This window comes from Pezoporus flaviventris, unplaced genomic scaffold (assembly GCF_033815535.1).
Source record: "Pezoporus flaviventris isolate CSIRO_AGI_PZ_B2104156 unplaced genomic scaffold, CSIRO_AGI_Pfla_v1 ptg000116l, whole genome shotgun sequence".
In the NCBI taxonomy this organism is placed as follows: domain Eukaryota; kingdom Metazoa; phylum Chordata; class Aves; order Psittaciformes; family Psittacidae; genus Pezoporus; species Pezoporus flaviventris.
Genome location: NW_026892664.1, coordinates 1,806,217 through 1,828,826, shown reverse-complemented (window position 1 = coordinate 1,828,826; position 22,610 = coordinate 1,806,217). Strand labels below are relative to the sequence as shown.

Sequence of the window (22,610 nt, the reverse complement as noted above, 5' to 3'; positions counted from 1 at the left end):
GGTCACCCGACTCAACATCTAAAATTCATTGTCTAGTTATGAGATAGTCAGGTCCCTTCTAGGCTGGTTGGGAATAAAAGGATGTTTTATCACATCCTAGGACAGCTGGTGAGGATGGATGTGGTCCAGAGCAGGTCTGAACATCAGAAGGACATGTATATGCATCTCAGAATAGCTTTCTCTGGATTAAACTAATTCCAGTCAGGATCTGAAGGCCTCCCGGAGGTTAAACTGCATCAGTTGCCCCCTCAAATCTATTTTCAGTTTGTTTTAATCCAAAAGACAGGACAAGAGGAAATGGCCTCAAGATGCACCAGGGCAGGTTTAGATGGAGCTGAGGAACAATTCCTTCCCCAGAGGGTGCTCAGGCATTGGAACAGGCTGTCCAGGGCAGGGCTGCAGACACCGGCCCTGCAAGTGTTTACAAACCCTATAGACAAGGCCCTCAGTGCCATGGGTTAGTGGTGGCCTTGGTAGTGCTGTTGTAAGGGTTTGACTGGATGAGCTTGAAGGGCTTTTCCAACCTGGTTGATTCAATGAGTCTAAAAGGAGCCCAGTTCATGCAGCCTGACCCCAGCCTGTGATGGGGATGGAAACACAGTGAGGGGAGGACACTCTGTGTGTCTTCCAACTTGAACTCTTGAAACTGCTCTTTTTATCTGAACAAATACTAGAGATACAGAAACACACCTTCACTGAGCACAGATGGAGACACAAAACTTCAGATCTCCTAATCCCTCCTCCCAACACTCTTAAAAGAGGTATTTTAGTTTTCCTTTCAGTTGGACTAAAACTTCATATAGGGGGTAAGCATATAAGATAATTGAAGGACTAAGAAACCACTTTCTTTGCATGTTTTCCTAGAAGTGGTGGGGAAAACTATCATTTAAGTTGAAGGGAAGGAGGCAGATGCAGTGAAATGCCCCAGTTCAGGTTTGGTCTCCCTTATATAGAAATGTGGTGTCATTTGCTCTGTCCTGAAGTGCCCAGGACATTGCCATGCACTGGACATGTACATCCTGCAACCTTCAGAAGGGTTGGGTCATTCTGGAGCAACATCTGAAAGCTCAGAAGCAGACTCAGGGGCATTTCCACCATGTTAATAATCAATGTTCAGGCAACTGAAGTCAGTCCCAGATGCCTTTATGCTTCCTGACATGGCTCATCCAATCTGATCCACTTACCCATGATCATGTGAATGTTTCACTGGGATAATGGTCTAGGACTATGGAATTATGTCTGTGTGGTGCGGACATCATCGTGACATCATCGATGATGTCCCAGAAATAACTGGGACAGCTCAGGAACAGACACACGTTACTTCATGACTTCTGTTTACCCAAAGCAGTGGTAAATGCTCCATCCCTGGCAGTGTTCAAGGGCAGGTTGGACACAGGGGCTTGGAGCAAGCTGCTCTAGTGGAAGGTGACCCTGCTCGTGGCAGGGGATTGGGACTGGATGATCTGAAGGGACTATATGGTATCTAAAGATGAGAATTGCTAAGTAATTGTTAGGTTAACAAGGCTGTCATATGAATATCATCTTTAATGTTCATGTCAATAGAGGCCAGGTTTTGAATCATCTCCAGAAAAACCAATATTCTTCTCCAAAACATTTAGGCTGATCTAACAGCACCTGAAGCACAGGACAAAGGGACCCATGTCCAGCTCTTCCTACCAAAATGGTGCTTGCTATTTGAGGTATCAGAACTTTTCATGGAGAGGACCCCCGTCATGTATTTGATGTGGGAAGTTTGTTTCTAGAGCCAGGGGTGGCTGCATTTTATAGATCCCTTCTCTGCAAAGAGTGAAACAGAATTCGTACAATGATGCTCTCAGTATGAAATGTATTTCCAAAACCTCAAGCCTGTTTCTTGTGTTGCTGGAATTCACCATGCTGCCTCCCCGGCATCTTAAACTGAGGTTTCTATTGCCAGATCACTGAGCAGTTTCCTCCACACAAGACTATGGCAATCTAGAGCTCTATTAGTGAAGTATCATCCAGTCTGGGTAAATGTTTGAGCATTTCAGTTGTCTCTGAAATGGAAACTTTCTTAAACACAAGAGGAAATAAGGACACCAGAGTGGGCTAATTCATCAAGCAGCGATGAGCCCTACACAGGACACCGCTCATCTAGACTCCTGTTTCTACAGAAGCTCAGACCAGATGATCTTTTGAGGCCCAGCCTGGGCTTTCTGTGGCTCTATGATTCTATATGTATAGTGTAAGCCAAAATATCCAACAAAATGGAAGAAGACAAGATATGGTGAAGATTTTGAAGGAAGCCCTCTGATATCCAAGGTGCCAAGCCCTTTAGCATTTAATGATACAGATTCTGGCTCCTTCATTGACTGCAGGTCAAAGCCACGTTGCCCCCACACCTATGACAGTTTATGCTTTCATTCTGTTGTTTTTCTGAGCACATAAAAATTCTGTTCACCATCCATATACCTTCCCAATAGAAGTTAATTCTCACTCACAACAGCTAAAGGAAAGATATTCTCCCCATCAGTGTGTTTTGGCTTTATTGAGACCCAGACAGCTCTCAGTTACCATCAATTCTTTGTTCTTTCATTTGTGGAAGCTTCCTACAAACTTAATTCTTATATGAAATAGACAATTTGGTTTTCCTGGTGTGCTTGAGCATGAGCAGGGTATGGACAGCTGATATGGGTGCTTATCTCCAAGTGGAATTCCATTTCTCTCACCATTTAGGTAAAAGGTTATTTCAGATGAATGTAAAACACCACTTACAATGAATGGGAGGAGGTCCTGATGTGCCCAAAATGTCCCTAACACTGGGTGGTCTCAGCACAGTTCATCATCCTCCATTATGAATTATATTGTCTATAACTTTTTCCTTTAAATGAAATCTCCTATGAAGCTGCAGCCTGGGGAGGGATTCCCTTTAACATTCAAAGGCGCAGCTTGAGATCTTGATTCCCACCAGCTTCTGCTCCTTGAAAGGCACAAACAAATGCAATGAATCTTCTGAAACCTTTTCTCTGACTCTTTTTCAACAAGCAAATGTAAAACTACACTTCCTCTTCCCTCCCATCCCAGCAGCTTTAATAAAGAGCTCACAGGTAAGAGGGAGGAATTTTATTGGAGCTGAGGGACAAGGTCAAGAATCTTGCAAGAAGAAGACATCTTTATCAGTGAAAAAAGTTATAACTGAGCAAAGCTGATTGGTGTTTCCTGTGAGGGAAAGAGGCCTGGGATAATTGAGGGTAATTTCTTCCTACAGGCTGCTGACTATGAAATGGATTGAAGTTTGAGGTTCCTCTCCTTTTAGTTTCCTTCCAAGGAAGGAAGATGTGATTCTGGGGATCTATATCTCATTAAAAACTGTAATTGAGTTTTGTGCAGGAATTGTGGAAGAATCTACATCAAATCATGGGGATTATTGGGAAAAATCCCTTTGTTTTAGTGCCCCATAGGCTTTCTCACTTGAGATGAACTGTTCATGTCCTGGATGACAGAACGCTTCAGTGTTGCCAGTGGCTGAAAAAGCTCCTCCTGCATTTCACCAGAGACCCCATCACCTCCCTGTTCCTCAGGCTGTAGATGAAGGGGTTGAGCATGGGGATGAGCACAGCATAGAAGATGGAGGCCACCTTATCCAGGCTCCTGTGGCTAGAAGGAGGTTGTAGGTACATGAAGAATCCTGTCCCAAAGTACATGGAAACAGCCATCAAATGGGAGGCACAGGTGTGGAAGGCTCTGGCCCTGCTCTGTGCTGAGCACATCCTCAGCACGGTGCGGATGATAGACATGTAGGAGAGCAAAATGATCACACTTGCAAACACTGCATTGACAGTGAATAAAGCAAAGATGACCATCTCATTGCTGTGCGTGTCAGAGCACACGAGCTTTAGCACAGTGACTACGTCGCAAAAAAAGTGGTCAATGCGGTTAGGACCGCAGAAGGAACCTCCAAACGTGCACCATGTGTAGATGATGGCACTGAGGAAGGCAAATAGGTAGGATGATGCTGTCAGTTGCCAGCAGACGCGGCTGGAGATGATGGTCACATAAAACAGGGGCTGGCAGATAGCAACGTGCCGATCATAGGCCATCATGGCCAGGAGGTGACTCTCAATAGCAGCAAAGACAGCAAAGGTGAGGAACTGCATCATGCAGCCAGTGAAAGAAATGGTTTTGTCCTCTGATAACAGGTCTGCCAGCATCCTGGGGGAGATGACTGTGGAATAGCAGATGTCAGTGAAGGCAAAATGGGTGAGGAAGAAGTACATGGGGGTGTGGAGGCTGGGAGACACCCGAACCAAGATGGTGATCGCAATGTTCCCCACCAAAGTGACAATGTAAATCAATAGAAACAAGACAAAAAGTGGGGTCTGTGCATATGGGTTGTCTGTAATTCCCAACAGGATGAATTCAGTCTGTGTGTGATTTCCTCCCATGACCAGGTGTTACCTGCTGAGACAAAAGGAATTAGAACATCATACTGATTAAACAGAGATATTCAGGAGTGGATCTAACTACAGTCAGTCACTAGTTTAACTTTGACGTTTTGGTGGAATTAATATAGTTTACTGTATTTTCTATCCCACATTATATATATATGTTTTTCACTTGTGGTACTTTCAATAGGACAGGGAGCACGTAGAAGCAACAAATGGCACTTGTTGCTGGGATACCTAAAACTATGGATTTATTCAAACACGTGTGTTTTCAGGTATGCTGAAAGAATCAGATCTTTATTCACTTTCGGTTTGGCAGCAATTTGTGCTGGAAGACACCTCACAGGGACCTCATAGCAGTGAATGTAAACCTGGAGAGTCCCAGTCCCAGTGAAATCCCATTTTACACATTAATGTCCTCTAGGTATATTGCCTTGACTTCTAATTATCATTCATGTCACCAAATCGCATTTATCAAACTATTTGAGATCATTAACAACAGATAACATTAACATTGGTTAAATGGACAATAAATCATCCTAAACCCATGGGCATTAATTTGCTTCCTTAAAAGCAGAGTTGATATTTAAAACGCGCTGATTCCAAATTCTGATTTGTTAGTGATTATATTCTGGTGGCAATCTGAAAATTTTATTTCTTTATAACAAAGTAAGATTCCTCCTCATTTAACACTTGAACAAATTAGTGCATCTGCTCTAGCTGCCTATGCAAAGGAAACACAACCTGCATCAGACATTACTCCCTCTTCTTATAAAGAAAACCCACATTGGTAAGGCTGTTTTCTGACACAGCTTTACCAAAGAGGATGCAAGAACATGCAGACACAAGCCCACTGCCTCAGTGCAGGCGAGGCTCTGCTTTCTGTTGGTGTTACCTCTTGTGCCTTCCCTCTGCCACCAAGTGATGGGAGCCAAGGATTTATCCCCAACGCAGCAGAGAACATCTACGTGCCAGCATCAGCTCTGTTAAGCACCTGATGTGAAGAGAGGGGAGCTCCTGCCAGACACCAAGAGCCCAGCTTGTGGTGCTTAGGCTGTAAATACAGTTGCATGTGCTCTCCTGGGAGGAAGCCTCCAGGGTTGCTCATGTTTTGCAGAGAAAAACAAAAAGAAGGAAAAGCAAAGGGTGTGAAATCACCTCTGAAATGCATTGTGGTGCTTGGGAATCTGAGAGATGTGGAGTGTATGAGCCGTGCCTGAGCACAGCTGCACAGCAGCAGTTACAGGCAGCTCAGAGGATGCTTCCTACACACTTGTGGACCATGCAAATGTTTTGGTCTGAACATACTGACACAATGAAAATGGGTTTAGAGACATTCCAGATCTTGCATACAGTTCTCAAAAGGGACATGAAGAACAAGCGACTCCATCTCTGGAGCTGCTGATGCTCTTCTGTGGAGGGTGAACCCAGTTTTCCAGCCCAAATGGGGTTACCCACATGTAGTGCTTGGATGTCCAACAGCTGAGCGGGTGCCTCTGGACTTCCACAGTATTCAAAGATGAAAAACAGGCATTTTGAGGCAGGGAAGAATTGTCCCAGGCTGAACTAATAGGCCTTTATCCCCCTCACCAGCCTCAGCTGGGCTCCATCCCCACCCTCTTCCTGTTGTTCCCCATCTCTATTTAAGCTCAGAACAGGCAGACTGAGCTTTACTAGAGGAGTTCTGGTTTCCAGTTCAGTAGGAGTTCAGCACACCTATGCAATCTTTTGGTGGTCACCTAGGATTTCTCATCTATCTTTCTAGCAATTTTTTCACCTGATCCTGAACAAGGGATTGACTCGACCTGACTTGGCTTGGTCTTGAATCTGCCTCCTCATCACCAGCTTTCCTGATGCTTTGGAGCTGTGGTTGAACTTGGTCCATGTCTCTGTTCCTGCCCTGCTTCTCTTGCTCAGGTACTGTGAGATGCTCCCTGCACCAGGGTGTTTTCCTTTGGTTCTGTTTAGACAGATAAAGGAGACAAACCCCTGTGGCAGACCCCAGGCTCCTGCACAGTAGAACCCATCACCCTCTGCACCTGACAGCCCAGCCAGAGCTCACTGCTCTGACAGTCATTTTCCATCCAGAACATGTCCCTACATGAGCAAATTAGGAGGTAGTTTTTCAGTGATGAAAAGTAGAGTAACAAATTGATCCTTACATTCAAGTGTTGTTATCTTTTCCTTAGTGCCTTTTCCTTTACCAACTATAACATTAGACTTTCAGTCTTCAGTAGGCTGGCAACACTTTGGTTTGGAAGTATCTTTGGGACGATGTTTATCTGCTGGTTTTGTGACAGAGGACACCAGAGCTTCACTTTTACCAAGCACTTTGGTTTCCCCAGCCTCTTCCTTAGGCTTGCAGGCTTGGTTTGGAATCATTTCCAAGTCTTGCTTTCTTCCTGCGACTTGTTTGTGCAACAAGACCACAGACAATCTGATTTATCTACACTCTTTTATTGCCCGTAGTGGCTATTTTTTTCCCCTATGTCTTGGTCTTTTCTGATCTACACTTAACATTATTACCTGGCTCCTTGCTAGCCTGTCAAAAATATCTTCCAAAACTGTCAGCATCTCCAGGTGATAGTTTAAAACCTGCATTAAGACTTAAAACCTGCATTCTTTCAAACTGCAAACTCCAGCACCTCACTGCTCACCATGGGGCAGGATGAAGGATGCTGGCACTCTGCAGGAAATGGGAGACATTCTCATAGGGATGCTGCTGGCTTCTGCCCCTGGAGGTGCCCTGGTGATGGAGGCACAGGGCAAGGGCTGAAATCCATCCCTGCTCTGCATGCAGCTGGATCCAAACTGGGACTCAGCTTTCAATTCTTTGGGATCAGTGCTTAAATCCTTCTTATGTCCATCATAGCGGAGAGGAGAGCCTCTGCCTCCCATGTCCTGCAGGGTGGCCACGAGGGCAGTGTGAGCAGTGAGAGCATTTGGGACCAGGACTGATGCAAAGCAAGGAGGGACCATATCCATGCACACCCCCCTATGTCCACCACATCCATACACATCCATACACATCCATACACATCCATACACATCCATACACATCCATACACATATCCCATGCCCTGTGGAGCAGGCTCGGCCCCATCCATCTCCTGCTGTGGCTGCAGGGCTGGTATCGAGCAGGGAGATGAGGAGGTGAGTGTGGCAGAGCTGACAGCAGGAGGAGGATGGAGGTTGCTCATCTGCAACATCTCACCATGTCCTGCTGCTCCTGTGAATGGTTTTACTGCTGGAGAGAGAGGGAAAGGGGAGCATGTGGCTCTGGAAAGAATTGGAAGCCAAAATGATGCCCAGACTGGGGGGGTTTGCTCCCAGTGTGCACTGCCAGGGGATCTGGATGATCTCTGGTGGGAATCCGTGTGACATGCACTTTCCTTTCATGTTTGGCTGTAGAAGGAGGTTCCCCATAATCCCCATGAAGGCTTTAATCTGTCAGAGGGGAGACTGAGATGAGCTCTTAAGCAGAAGCTCTTCCCTGGGAGGGTGCTGAGGTGCTGGCATAGGGTGCCCAGAGAAGCTGTGGCTGCCCCATCCTTGACAGTGTTCAAGGGCAGGTTGGACACAGGGGCTTGGAGCAAGCTGCTCCAGTGGAAGGTGCTGGAGCTGGAGGAGCTTTAAGCTCTCTTCCAAGCCAAACCAGTCTGGGATTCTAAGAAATCCCCTCAAATAAAGCCAGAAGCATTCTATTACCTACAGAACATGATGTCCAGTTCATTTCTTAGTCTCAGAGTTGTGAGGAGCAGCCTGCCAATGCCTTCCTGACCTTGAGTGGGGAAAACCATGGAAATAATAGAATCATAAAATCATAGAATCATAGAATCGTTAGGGTTGGAAAGGACCTTAAGATCATCTAGTTCCAACCCCCCTGCTGTGGACACGGACACCTAATGCTGAATCATATCACCCAAGGCCTCGTCCAACCTGGCCTTGAACACTGCCAGGGATGGAGCATTCACAACCTCCCTGGGCAACCCATTCCAGTGCCTCACCACCCTCACAGGAAAGAATTTCCTCCTTAGATCCAACCTAAACTTCTCCTGTTTCAGTTTTAACCCATTACCCCTTGTCCTGTCACTACAGTCCCTAATGAAGAGTCCCTCCCCAGCATACCTATAGGCCCCCTTCAGATACTGGAAGGCTGCTATGAGGTCTCCACGCAGCCTTCTCTTCCCCAGGCTGAACAGCTCCAATTTCCTCAGCCTGTCTTCATACAGGAGGTGCTCCAGCCCCTGATCATCCTTGTGGCCCTTCTCTGGACTTGTTCCAGCAGTTCCATGTCCTTTTTATGTTGAGGACAGCAGAACTGCACACAATGCTCCAGGTGAGGTCTCACAGGAGCAGAGTAGAGGGGCAGGATCACCTCCTTCGACCTGCTGGTCACGCTCCTTTTAATGCAGCCCAGCATACGGTTGGTTTCTGGGACACTGCCAGCTCATGTTCATTTTCTTATTGACCAGCACCCCCAAGTCCTTCTCCACAGGGCTGCTTTGAATCTCTTCTCTGCCCAACCTGTAGCTGTGCCTGGGGTTGCTCCCACCCAAGTGTAAGACCTTGCACTTGGTATGGTTAAACCTCATGGGGTTGTCATCAGCCCACCTCACAAGCGTGTCGAGGTCCCTCTGGAATGCATTCCTTCCCTCCAGGGAATCAACCGAACCACACAGCTTGGTGTCATCGGCAAACTTGCTGAGGGTGCACTCAATCCCACCGTCTGTGTCAGTGACGAAGATGTTAAACAAGACCAGTCCCAACACCGATCTCTGAGGGACCCCACTCGTTACTGGTCTCCAGCCGGACATTGAGCCATTGACCACAACTCTTTGCGTGCAGCCATCCAGCCAGTTCTTTATCCACCGAGTGCTCCATCCATCAAATTGATGTCTCTCCAATTTAGAGACAAGGATGGCGTGTGGGACAGTGTCGAATGCTTTGCACAAGTCCAGGTAGATGCCATCAACTGCTCTACCCCTGTCCATCAGTTCTGTAGCCCCATCATAGAAGGCCACCACATTGGTCAGGCAGGATTTCCCCTCAGCGAAGACATGCTGGATGTCACCAAGCACCTTGTTGATTTTCATGTGCCTTAGCATGCCTTCCAGGAGAACCTGCTCCAAGATGTTGCCAGGCACAGAGGTGAGACTGACTGGTCTGTAATTCCCCGGGTCATCCATTTACCCCTTCTTGAAAATGGGGGTTATATTTCCCTTTTTCCAGTCATGGGAACTTCACCTGACTGCCATGATTTCTCAAATATGGTGGCCAGTGGCTTCGCAACTTCATTCTCCAGCTCCTTCAGGACCCGCGGGTGGATCTCATCAGGACCCATAGACTTATGCACGTTCAGATTTTTAAGATGGTCTCGAACCAGTTCCTCTCCTACAGTGGGCGCAAGGTCTTCATTCTCACAGTCCCTGCATCTGCCTTCCAAGACTTGGGTGGTGTGGTCAGAGCCTTTGCCAGTGAAGACCGAGGCAAAGAAGTCATTCAGAACCTCAGCCTTCTCCAAATCCTGTGTAGCCAGTTCTCCCGAGAGCTTCCTGAGGTCTGTAACAGATGCCCACAGTAATGTCTCCCATAGCTGTATTCCCTTTAACCCTGACCCACAAACTCTCTGTGGACTGCTCACCTGTCCCCAGACAGAGTTCCATACTCTCCAGCCTATCCCTAACATAAAGGGCAACCCCCCCTCCCCGCCTGCCAGGCCTGTCCTTCCTAAAGAGCCTGTAACCTTCCATTCCAACACTGCAGTCATAGGAGCCATCCCACCATGTTTCTGTGATGCCTATTATATCATACCCCTGTAGACGTGACCGCATCTCTAATTCCTCTTGTTTGTTCCCCGTGCTACGGGTGTTTGTATAGAGGCATCTGAGCCGAGTTCCAACTGAAGCCGGCTCATTGGCTGGAGCGGCTGGGATATCTCTACATTGCTCCAGGCATTTATTATAGGTTCTGGCAACTGACTGGGTGTGTTGGAATGGAATGATGCTCCCCTCCCCCAACACATCTAGTTTAAAGCCTTTTAATACCTGAGCTGGAGGAGATAACAGAAGTTAAGTGCACTGACTCTCTGTTAGACTCATCTGCCACACTGAGGGGAATAGTTCTCTCTGTGCTGGAACCTGACCAAAACTGCTAGTAGTGATAGGACAAAGGGGAATGGGTTAAAATTTAAATAGGGGAAGTTTAGGTTGGATCTAAGGAAGAAGTTCTTTACTGTTAGGGTGGTGAGGCACTGGAATGGGTTGCCCAGGGAGGTTGTGAATGCTCCATCCCTGGCAGTGTTCAAGGCCAGGTTGGACAGAGCCTTGGGTGACACGGTTTAGTGTGAGGTGTCTCTGCCCATGGCAGGGGGGTTGGAACTGGATGATCTTAAGGTCCTTTCCAACCTTAACTGTTCTACGATTCTACTGACAGCAATGTGCCAGCTCAGCCTATTTTTGCTGTCTAGGACAGGACTTTCTGCCCCACGCTGCCAGGAAAACCTGAGACTCGAGTATCTCACTCAATGAGTTGTTGTGGGCAGCTGGGGATCCAGCAATGCTGTATCAGAGCTGGGGTGATGGATTCAGGGCTCCTGGGGCATCACACTCAGATGTTTTCAGTCTTTCTCATGGAGCAAATGGAATGCACAGTCCCTTTTTCTGCCTCCCTAATGAAATGTGATGACAAGTTTGCAAGTTCTTCACCTCTTCTCCAGTTTTCAAAGAACGGGTTTGGGTTTTTAAAAGAAAAGGTCTGATTTAGCCTCATGATTAAGAGATTTCTGAAGGGCTTTTGTATGTGTTTCTCTGCCTGTGAAGATTCACCAAGAACCACAGTTAGATGTTGCCTCAACTATCAAATCTTTATTGTTTTAAAGCCCAGCCTAACAAAGTACATGCAAGCCACATGGCATTGCTCTTCCCTATTTCACTCCATCTTTCCTCCTTCCCACAGGGATGCTGCCATGCAATACAGTAACAGGGCTGAAGGCAACCACACCGCAGAGACCCACTTCATCCTCCTCGGCCTTACAAGCGAGCCCAAGATGCAGACTCCTCTCTTTGTAATCTTCGTCATGATTTATCTCATCACTCTCATGGGCAACCTTGGGCTGATGGCACTGATCAAGACAAGCCCCTGGCTGCACACCCCCATGTACTTCTTCCTCTGCAATCTCTCTGTTCTCGATCTTTGCTACTCCTCTGTCTTTGCTCCAAAGCTGCTTCTTGGTGGAAAACAAAACCATCTCTTACCCTGCCTGATTCCTGCAGCATTTCTTCTTCCTCATGTTTGTGACCACAGAGGTGCTCTTGCTGGCTGTGATGGCTTATGACCGCTATGTAGCCATCTACAACCCACTGCTCTACACGGTCTGTGTTCAGCTGGTGGCTGCGTCATACATGGGAGGGGGGGGAATTGGAACTCCCTAATCCAAACCTGTTGCTTGCTGCTGTTGCCTTTCTGCAGTCCAAACACCATCAACCATTACTTCTGTGACACTAACCCTTTCTGAAGCTCTCTTGCTCCAACAGCCACCTCAATGAGCTTTTGCTTGTAATTCTTCATGGGAGCATTTCCATGTCTGTGCTGGTCCTCATCATCACCTCCTATGTATACATCCTCTTGTCCATCCTGAGGATTAGGTCTGCTGAAGGAAGGCACAAAGCCTTCTCTACTTGTGCCTCCCACCTCCTGACCGTTACCTTGTTCTATGTCCCTGCTGGGCTCAGCCACATGCAATCAGCTTCCAAGTACTCCCTGGAGACAGAGAAAGTCACCGCTGTGTTTTACACCCTCCTTGTCCCTATGCTCAGCCCTCTGATCTACAGCTTGAGGAACAAAGATGTTAAAGATGCCCTTAAAAAAGCAACAGCAAATAACCTCATTGTGAGCTGCTCATTGACCAACCCGGTCCCAGCTGGTTGATAGAACTCCTCCTCTTTCCCTTTTTAACTCGTTTTGTGTCAGCTGTCTGGAGGAGGAAGGAACTGAATGTCTTTACAGGAGCAGGTACAGCACATTCTAACCATGCTTTAAACTCTGCAGAGACTCAGTGATGTTAAGCATCCCCTCAATATAGGTCTCTGATAAATATTCTCTTGTCATCTCTTGGGTTTTTCTTTTGGGGAAAATAGATGTGATATCATAGGAGGTGGCAAAAATAAGCCCATGAGGAATTTCCCTCTTCAGTTTAACTTTAGAAGTTGCACTGATTCAAGCAGTGATTCATCCAGAGGTAAGTTCAAAGGGGGATGAAGGGTTTTGAGGAGGTACATCCAAAATACATCACTTTACTTTGGGCTAATGCAAGGAAATGCATAAAATCCCATTTGCTTCCAGAAGGATGTGGCGTGCAAAGTAAGGAAACGGGAGGAGAAGCAGAGCCACTGAGCTGCCAGAGGATGAGCATAGTACGTGCTGTGATTGAGCATTGGGAAGATGCTAAATTGCTGTGTGACCAGAACATCCCAGCCTGGAGGCAGCAGAGCTGTGTCTGTCATCCTGCACCTTCCTTCCTACCACTGCAAACATCCAGCTCAGCCAAAGAGGTTTCACAGCACTGTGTGCGTTGGAAGGAGCTTAAAGGCCACCTATTTCTAACCTTCTTGCTGTGGGCTTTATCTCATATCTGGTTTAGGAGAAGTAGCAGCTGAGAGTAGGATTTTCCCCTATTGCCAAGGATTTTAGTGTGATTGAATGTAATGACTTTAGGGAGAAGTATGTTTTTTTTCCCCTATTTTCTTGTTGTGGGGCTGCTGTAAGTGATATTTCCTCCCACCCAACTCTTCCCCAACACAACCTGTTAACTGAGAAGGTACCACTGAGGAATGCTGCAGAACTTCATGCTCTGCAAAGCAGAAATAACCAACTGCAACCTGTTAGAGACCTTTAGCAATAAGCTCTTTATGTAGCAAATACAGACCTGGAGACAGACACAGACAAGGAGGGGGAGATGTTTATAACACTTAGTTTCTATTAGAGCTTGCCTTGTCCCTAGCTTGGACACCAGAGGGTCTTGCCTCTCATGAAGAGCTGTTTGTGCTGTTTGCATGATGCATGATGCAGAAGACCACGGTTTCCAAAGGTACTTATTTATACCACAAATTTATTCATTTTGTCATTATACAAGTACATGTTCTTCCAGCAATTGTACAGTTCATTAAACAGAAATGGTGTGTTTGGATTAAATGTTAAAAATCCTCCATCTACTGTTTCATTTAGAGCATCTTCCTCCTCAATAATGTGATGACATACAGAAGGGGATGTGACATGGTCAAATCCACAAAGCACAGACCTGGTACTGAGCATCCAGAAAGGAAAACATCTAAGGACCCAGGAAGATTTTAGTTGGGACACACTTCTGGCCACATGCTAACCTATGTGTGCTTCTTACAAGTCCTTAGCACTGCTCCAGCTCACTTACACGGGATAAATGTATTGGATGCTCATATCAGGTATCATATAATCCCAGACTGGTTTATGTTGGAAGGGACCTAAAAGCTCTCAACTTCCAACCCCTGCCATGGGCAGGGACCCCTTCCACTAGAGCAGTTTGCTCCAAGCCCCTGTGTCCATCCTGGCCTTGAAAACCGCCAGGGATGGGCTCTTGTGAGACTTGACCTGGAGCATTGTGTGCAGTTCTCGTGTCCTCAACATAAAAATGACATGGAACTGTTGGAACAAGTCCAGAGGAGGCCACGAGGATGTTCAGAGGCTGGAGGACCTCCTGTATGAAGACAGGCTGAGAAAGTTGTGGCTGTTAAACCTGGAGAAGAGAAGCTGCGTGGAGACCTCAGAGCAGACTTTCAGTATCTGAAGGGGGCCTATAGGGATGCTGGGGAGGGACTCTTCATTGGGGACTGTAGTGACAGGACAAGGGGTAACAGGTTAAAACTGAAACGGGGGAAGTTTAGATTGGATCTAAGGAAGAAGTTCTTCACTGTGAGGGTAGTGAGGCACTGGAATGGGTTGCCCAAGGAAGCTGTGAATGCTCCATCCCTGGCAGTGTTCAAGACCAGGTTGGACAAAGCCTTGGGTGATATGATTTAGCGTAAGGTGTCCCTGCCCATGGCAGGGGGTTGGAACTGGATGATCTTAAGGTCCATTCCAACCCTAACTATTTTATGATTCTAGGATTCTATAGACACCAAAACTGTATCAGAACTGCAGGGGATACCAGAGCTGTATTGAACCTTTGGTCCTTCCCTCAGGTCTTCAAGCTTGTTTGGGATGAACAGTTATGAACCAGGAAATGGAGACAGTGGTCACTGCCTTACCTCAAGGCTGAGCCTCCTTCTTGTGGGAACTACTTTCATTTAGCACAATTTAAACACAAAACACCATGGTGCTGTCTCAGTCCTGCTCTTAAATACCTGATACTTATTTGGACGAATTATTGAAGACTCAGTCCACGTTTAAAATCACCTGACCCTGTTTGAAGAAAACCATTTGTTCCCCAAACTCCTTCTGGCTGCATCAACAGCTCCAAGACCAGTTCTCCTGCAGAGACCTACCCAGGAAGACAGGCCCAGGACACTTTGCTTTGTATTTACCCATCTATCACATACCTCTTCCTTTCCGTGTTTCCCTGAGGAAGCCCTTTACATCCACAGGGATCATCTAATATTGCATTGAAGGGAGCTGAAAACAAACACAACAAAGCATCCTCTGTGTGGAAATATTGAATGATAACCTTGTCCCAGACATTTAGAAAACACAAAGGATGGGGCAGATAGAAGAGAAAACCAAGCTATGAAAATGTGGGGAAGCAAGAAAGAGAAGAATGTAGATGGCTTTAGATGTCTTCAATGTCAACCTGTTTTTCTGCTGGAAGGCACCAGACTGACAGTCCAGGAGATGCACTGGAGGAGGGAAGAAAAGGATTTCTGTCTGGTTTTGAATGTCTTTCTTCCCCATTGGGTACTGGGCTAAACCGAAGGCTTGTGAAGTGGGAAAATCAATATAACAGAGGGAGAAATAACCCTCAACCTAATTTAGAAAAGAAGAATAATATAATTCAAAGATTATTGAAAAGAACTACATGAATCCGGAAAGAGGCACTGAGAATACCTGGGTGTGCTTGTGCAGGGTGAATAATGCAGCTTGAAGTCCCAGAAGCGGACAACTGAGTATAACACTTGCTCCATCAGCTTCGTCAAGATAGCCAGGCAAGCAGCACCTTGGGTGTTCAGGGGAGAGGAAGACCCCTGATCCTCCCTCTCATCTGCACTCAGGCTCTTTACACCCCTACTTAAATTCTCAGCAGAGCAGAGGCTCAGATATGACGCGTCCCCATTTAGCACAAAGGCTTTGTTGACCAACAGACTGTCACAGCTTTATTTCACAGAATCCCAGCCTGGTTTGTGTTGGAAGGGAACTTAAAGCTCCTCCAGCTCCAACCTCTGCCACAGGCAGGGACACCTTTCACTGGAGCAGCTTGCTCCAAGCCCCTGTGTCCAACCTGGCCTTGAACACTGCCAGGGATGGGGCAGCCACAGCTTCTCTGGGCACCCTGTGCCAGCGCCTCAGCACCCTCCCAGGGAAGAGCTTCTGCCTAAGAGCTCATCGCAGTCTCCCCTCGGGCAGGTTCAAGCCATTCCCCTTGGCCTGTCCCTACAGGCCCTTGGCCAAAGCCCTCGTTCAGGTTTCTTGTAGTCCCATTCAGGCACTGGAAGCTGCTCTGTGGACTCTAAGCAGCTTCTCTTCTCCAGGCTGCACAGCCCCAGTGTTCTCAGCCTGGCCCCATATGGGAGGTGCTCCAGCTCCTGAGCATCCTTGTTGCATCTCTGGACTTGCTCTAGAAGCTCCATGTCCTCCTTGTGTTGGGGACACCACAGCTGTATCAAATCCTCTTGACCTTCCACCAGTTCATCATTGAGGAAATGCTTATAAATCAGGCAATGGAGACAGTGGTCAGTGCCTTACCTCAAGCCTGGGCCTCCTTTTTGTGGGCTCTACTTTCATTTAGCACAATTTAGACACAAAACACCATGGTGCTGTCTCAGGCCTGTTATTAAATACCTGATATTTATTTGGACGGATTACTGAAGGCTCAGGCCTCGCTTAAAACAACCTGAGGCTACTTGAAGAGAACCATTCGTTGTGCTGGTTCTCCATACACTGCACTTGCTGCAATAATGACCAGTAGTGAGCTATAATGACCAATAATGGCTAGTAATGCTCAATTCCATAATCACAGATTCCACATATTCCTTCCTTACCTCCACAGTACTGAAGAGCTCCAAATGTGCTTTCAAACCCTGCATAGATGTGGCAGCAGCTTTCGCTCCCACAGCCTCTTCAGAGCCCCCTTCACCTCCTTGTTCCTCAGGCTGTAGATGAGGGGGTTGAGGGTTGGGGTGAGGATGCAGTAACACACCGACACCAGCTTTGCCTGATCCCATGAGGATGCCTCATGAGGCTGGACATAGGTGAGGATCGCGGGTGCGTAGAAGATGATGATGGCAGCCAAGTGGGAGGTGCAAGTAGAGAAGACCTTCAGCCTCCTCGTGGCCAAAGGGATCTGCAAGACGGTGTGGAGGATGTAGGTGTAGGAAACCAGGATCATCAGGAGAGGGCCCATGGCATTAAACACAGCGTTGTATACCTGGAAGATCTAATTTGTGCTTGTGTCTGAGCAGGAGAGCTGCAGGAGGGTGGGCAGCTCACAGAAGAAGTGGTTGATGCTCCTGGCCTGACAGAAGGACAACCTCCCCGCCAGCGTGATGTGCACCAGGGAGGTGAGGAACCCGATGGCGTACACCAGCACCATCATGCCATAGCAACGCGCCCTGGTCATAGTAGTGGTGTAGAGCAGAGGCTTGCATACAGCCATGTATCGGTCGTAAGCCATTACCCCAAGCAGGAAGCCCTCACAGACAGCCAGAGCCACGAAAATATACATCTGAGCAAAGCAACCCCAAAAGGAGATGTGGCTTCTCCCCAGCAGGAAGGTCTCCAGAGCTTTTGGGGTGATAGCGGAGGAAAGGCAAAAATCCATGCAAGATAAGTGGGTCAGGAAGAAGTACATGGGGATGTGGAGGTGGGGGTCAGTGTTGATCAGCAGGATCATTGTCAGGTTCCCCAGCACCATTAAAACATACAGATATAAGAATACCATAAAGATGGTGGTTTGTAGCTCTGGGGCATCAGAGAAACCCAAGAGGATGAAGCTGGAGAGAACCGTGAGGTTTCCTGTATCCGTCATTTCAACAAGTTGATGGATTTGGATTGAAATGAAAGCAATCGGTGAAATGCATCCCTAAGTGAGAAATAATGTGGAAGTTTAGTTGGAATATAAACCATAAAGTAAATGCAATGAAAAATGGTGCATTTGTAATGGTGTATTTCTGTCTGTAGCTCAAGATCTGAAGTCAAAGAGGTGAAGGAGCTCATTACACAACAGGAAATTAGGAGAATAATTCTACAATGATTGATATTCACATTACTAATGAAACACTGAGAAACATCATGTCTATACAAATGTAATACAATAAAATCAAATAAATACATCTCAAAATGTGGAACACAGAAAAGATTTTGTATTTTCTTCACTGATTTCTGGGAATTTTCAGGATTTTTTTCACTCTTTTTTGTATTTTTCGGAATGGATCAATTCTCTTCTGTAGCTTCATTACTTGTGCTGCATTGTTTTCATCATAACACAAAGCCATGTACTTGAAATTTGCTTTAGGTTCTAAGTTTATCTGCTTTTGAAGAACTCCCACCCTGCATAAGGTTAAGGGAAAGCAGTGGTCTTGGCTCCAGCAGAGCCTTGCTGTGATTGCAGTGAGCTTCCTATGACCAATCCAAATATGCACCTAAGGGTGTAAAATATATCATATATAAAGCAAAATTTTAAGGCTTTAGCTTGGATATTCTCATCTCTGCCATGCAATTCCTCTGCAGATGAATTACTTGATGGAATATCAATCTATGAATGGCTACATCAGTGCTAAAATACCCCTAAATCTGTTGTAGATGGGGTGAGGAACATGGGTTTTTGAAGCAAAGCAACCCCATACTAACACACGTTTATTCACTCCTCAGGCTATCATAGAATGCTTTGGGTTGAAGGGACCTTAAAACTCATCCAATCCCAACCTCCTCCCAAGAAGCCCCACACTGCATAAGGTTAAAGGAATACAGTGGTGTTGGCTCTAATAGAGCTTTGCTGGGATTGCAGTGAGCTTCCTATGACCAACCCAAATATACACCTAAGGGTGTAAAATACAAAATATACCATATATAAACCAAACTTTTAAGGCTTTAGCTTGGATATTCTCATGCTAAAATATCACTAAATCAGTTGTAGATGGGGTCACGAAGGTTGGTGTTTTTGAAGCAAACCTATTAGGCATACTAGGGCACTTTTATTTACACTATGGTCTATCATAGAAGGGTTTGGGTTGAAGGGACCTTAAAGCTCACCCAGCTCCAAACCCTGACACGGGCAGGCACACCTTCCACTAGAGCAGCTTGCTCCAAGCCCCTGTGTCCAACCTGGCCTTGAACACTGCCAGGGATGGGGCAGCCACAGCTTCGCTGGGCACCCTGTGCCAGTGACTCAGCACCCTCACAGGGAAGAATTTCTTCCTTATCTCCAACCTGAATTTCCCTGTTTCAGTTTAAACCCATCACCCCTTGCCCTATCAATACAGTCCCTGAAGAAGAGTGAAATTCAACATGCCATCAAGCATGTGAGAGGCAGCATGACCAGGGTCAAACTGGACCCACCACCCATCAAACCCTTTTGTACCTGCTTGGTTAAAGAGGAAGGTGGTGGTGGATGCAGTGCCTGCAGCTCCTCCTGGAGACCATGCGATGAGTTGAAGGAGAAATGCCTGGGAGCAGGATGCTCCAGGCTGGCTGGTGGAGGGGTTTTATCTCACAGGAGGCATTACCTCAGAGGCTTGTCTTGTGCAAACTGTTCTCCCAAAGGACCCTCCTCCATCGGATAATTAGTTTGACTTGATCAGCAAAACAACCTCTCAAGTCCTCTCTCCCCAGACTCCTTCTGGCCGCATCAGCACCTCCAAGACCAGTTCTCCTGCAGAGACCTACCCAGGAAGACAGGCCCAGGACACTTTGCTTTGTATTTACCCATCTATCACACAACTCTTCCTTTCAGTGTTTCCCTGAGGAAGCCCTTTACATCCACAGGGTTCATCTAATATTGCATGGAAGGGAGCTGAAAACAAACACAACAAAGCAACCTCTGTGTGGATGGTTTGCGCTGGTCATGGGGAGTCCTTTCCATCAGATGCATTCATTTCCATACACTTCACTAGTGATAGTACACCAGTTTTGTCAAAAGCATTGGCTCAAAACGTGGCTGCTTTGAGGATATATCAGGATGAAGTCAGATTTCCCAGTCTTCATCTGAAGAATTCGGAGTGCCCGTGTGTCCCGAATATTTCTCCTAGATGAAGAGACATGATAAAACCCTTAGTAGAAATATTAAATGATAACCTTGTCCCAGACATTTAGAAAAGACAAAGGATGGAGCAGATAGAAGAGAAAACCGAGGTATGAAAATGTGGGGAAGCAAGAAAGAGAAGAATGTAGATGGCTTTAGATGTTTTCAATGTCAACCTGTTTTTCTGCTGGAAGGAACCAGACTGACAGTCCAGGAGATGCACTGGAGAAGGGTAGAAAATGATTTCTGAGTGGTTTTGAATGTCTTTCTTCCCCATTGGGTACTGGGCTAAAACCAAGGCTTGTGAAGTGGGAAAATCAGTATAGCAGAGGGAGAAATAACCCTCAATCAAATTCTGGAAAGAAGAAAAATATATAATTCAAAGATTATTGAAAAGAACTACATGAAGGCAAAAAGAGGCACTGAGAATACCTGGATGCGATTGTGCAGGGTGAATAATGCAGCTTGAAGTCCCAGATGCAGACAGCTGGGTATTGTACTTGCTCCATCGGGCTCATGAGGATACCCATGCCAGCAGCACCTTGGGTGTTCAGGGGAGAGGAAGACCCCAAATCCTTCCTCTTTACCAGCATTCTTGCTCTTTACACCCCTACTTAAATTCACAGCAGAGCAGAGGCTCAGATATCATGTTTGACCAATCTCTTCGCCTTTTATGAGGAAATAACACGGTGGATGGATGATGGCAGAGCGGTGGATGTGGTCTACCTTGACCTCAGCAAAGCATTTGACACAGTCTCCCACAGCATCCTCACGGCTAAAACGAGGAAGTGTGGACTGGATGATCAGGTCGTGAGGTGGACTGCGAACTGGCTGAAGGAGAGAAGCCAGAGAGTTGTAGTCTATGGGGCTGAGTCTAGTTGGAGGCCTGTAACTAGTGGAGTGCCTCAAGGGTCAGTACTGGGACCGGTATTATTTAATATATTCATCAATGATTTAGAAGAGGGAATTGAGTGTACTATCAGCAAGTTTGCTGATGACACTAAGCTGGGAGGAGTGGCTGACACGCCAGAAGGCTGTGCTGCCATCCAGCGAGACCTGGACAGGCTGGAGAGTTGGGCAGGGAGTAACTTGATGAAATATAACAAGGGAAAGTGTAGAGTCCTGCATCTGGGCAGGAACAACCCCAGGTTCCAGTATAGGTTGGGGAACGACCTGTTAGAGAGCAGTGTAGGGGAGAGGGACCTGGGGGTCCTAGTGGACAACAGGATGACCATGAGCCAACACTGTGCCCTTGTGGCTAAGAAGGCCAATGGCATCCTGGGGTGTATTAGAAGGGGGGTGGTTAGTAGGTCGAGAGAGGTCCTCCTTCCCCTCTACTCTGCCCTGGTGAGACCGCATCTGGAGTATTGTGTCCAGTTCTGGGCCCCTCAGTTCAAGAAGGACAGGGAGCTGCTGGAGAGAGTCCAGCGCAGGGCAACGAAGATGATTAGGGGAGTGGAGCATCTCCCTTATGAGGAAAGACTGAGGGAGCTGGGTCTCTATAGTTTGGAGAAGAGGAGACTGAGGGGTGACCTTATAAGTGTCTATAAATATATAAAGGGGGAGTGTCACGAGGACGGAGCCAGGCTCTACTCAGTGGCAAACAATGATAGGACAAGGGGTAATGGGTACAAACTGGAACACAAGAGGTTCCACTTAAACTTGAGAAGAAACTTCTTCTCAGTGGGGGTGACGGAACACTGGAACAGGCTGCCCAGGGAGGTTGTGGAGTCTCCTTCCCTGGAGACATTCAAAACCCGCCTGGACGCATTCCTGTGTAACATTATCTAGGTGTTCCTGCTCCGGCAGGGGGATTGGACTAGATGATCTTTTGAGGTCCCTTCCAATCTCTAACATACTGTGATACTGTGATACTGTGATATGACTTGTCCCCATTTAACACAAGGGCTTTGTTGACCAATAGACTGTTGCAGCTTTATTTCTTAGAATTGCAGCCTGGTTTGTGTTGGAAGGGACCTTAAAGCTCATCCAGCTCCAACCCCTGCCACAGGCAGGGACCCCTTCCACTAGATCAGCTTGCTCCAAGCCCCTGTGTCCAACCTGGCCTTGAACACTGCCAGGGATGGGGCAGCCACAGCTTTTCTGGGCACCCTGTGCCAGTACCTCAGCACCCTCACAGGGAAGAGCTTCCGCCTAAGAGCCCATGACAGTCATGGAGACCACCTCGTCATGCTTCGAGGACTGGCTGGAGCTGGGCTGGAGGTACATGAAGAGGGAGCTGCCATAGTGCAAAGCAGTGGAGATGAAGTGAGAGGCACAGGTGGAGAAAGCTTTTCATTGACCAACCACAGACCGCATCTGCATGACAGTGAAAAGGAGCAACAAGTAGGAGATGAGGATGAAGACCGTGGTGCTCAGTACCTTGAACCCCACCACGGCAACAACCATCACCTCAATGGCAGGGGTGTCAGAGCAGGAGAGGGCTAGCAGTGGTGGTCCATCACAGAAGAAGTGATTGATCGTCTTGGACCGACAGAACGGGAGACGAGATATGGAAACCGTGTGTATGGTAGAGCTGATCACGCCAGCTAAGTAGGCACCAGCCAACATCCCAATGCAAAGCCTTTGGGACATGACCGTGGAGTAGGAGAAGGGGATTACAAATGGCCATGTAGCGATCATAAGCCATAGCAGCCAGCATGTAGCACTCGGTGGTGGCACAGGTTGCAAAGCAGAAGAGCTGAGTGGCACATCCAATGAAGGAAATCACTTTCTGCTCCACTAGAATATTGAGCAAGGCTTGA

The 22,610-nt window shown here is 47.0% G+C and overlaps 1 protein-coding gene and 1 pseudogene across 1 annotated transcript; both read right to left on the bottom strand.

Annotated features, from left to right (window-relative positions):
• Window positions 1–3,488: 3,488 nt before the first annotated feature.
• Window positions 3,489–4,424, bottom strand: LOC133282266 (olfactory receptor 5AP2-like). Its single transcript, XM_061478307.1, has one exon. It carries the CDS (start codon window positions 4,422–4,424, stop codon window positions 3,489–3,491), a length of 936 nt encoding a protein of 311 aa, XP_061334291.1.
• A 12,349-nt stretch (window positions 4,425–16,773) lies between these two features.
• Window positions 16,774–17,613, bottom strand: LOC133282265 (olfactory receptor 8I2-like; annotated as a pseudogene).
• Between the last annotated feature and the right edge of the window lie 4,997 nt (window positions 17,614–22,610).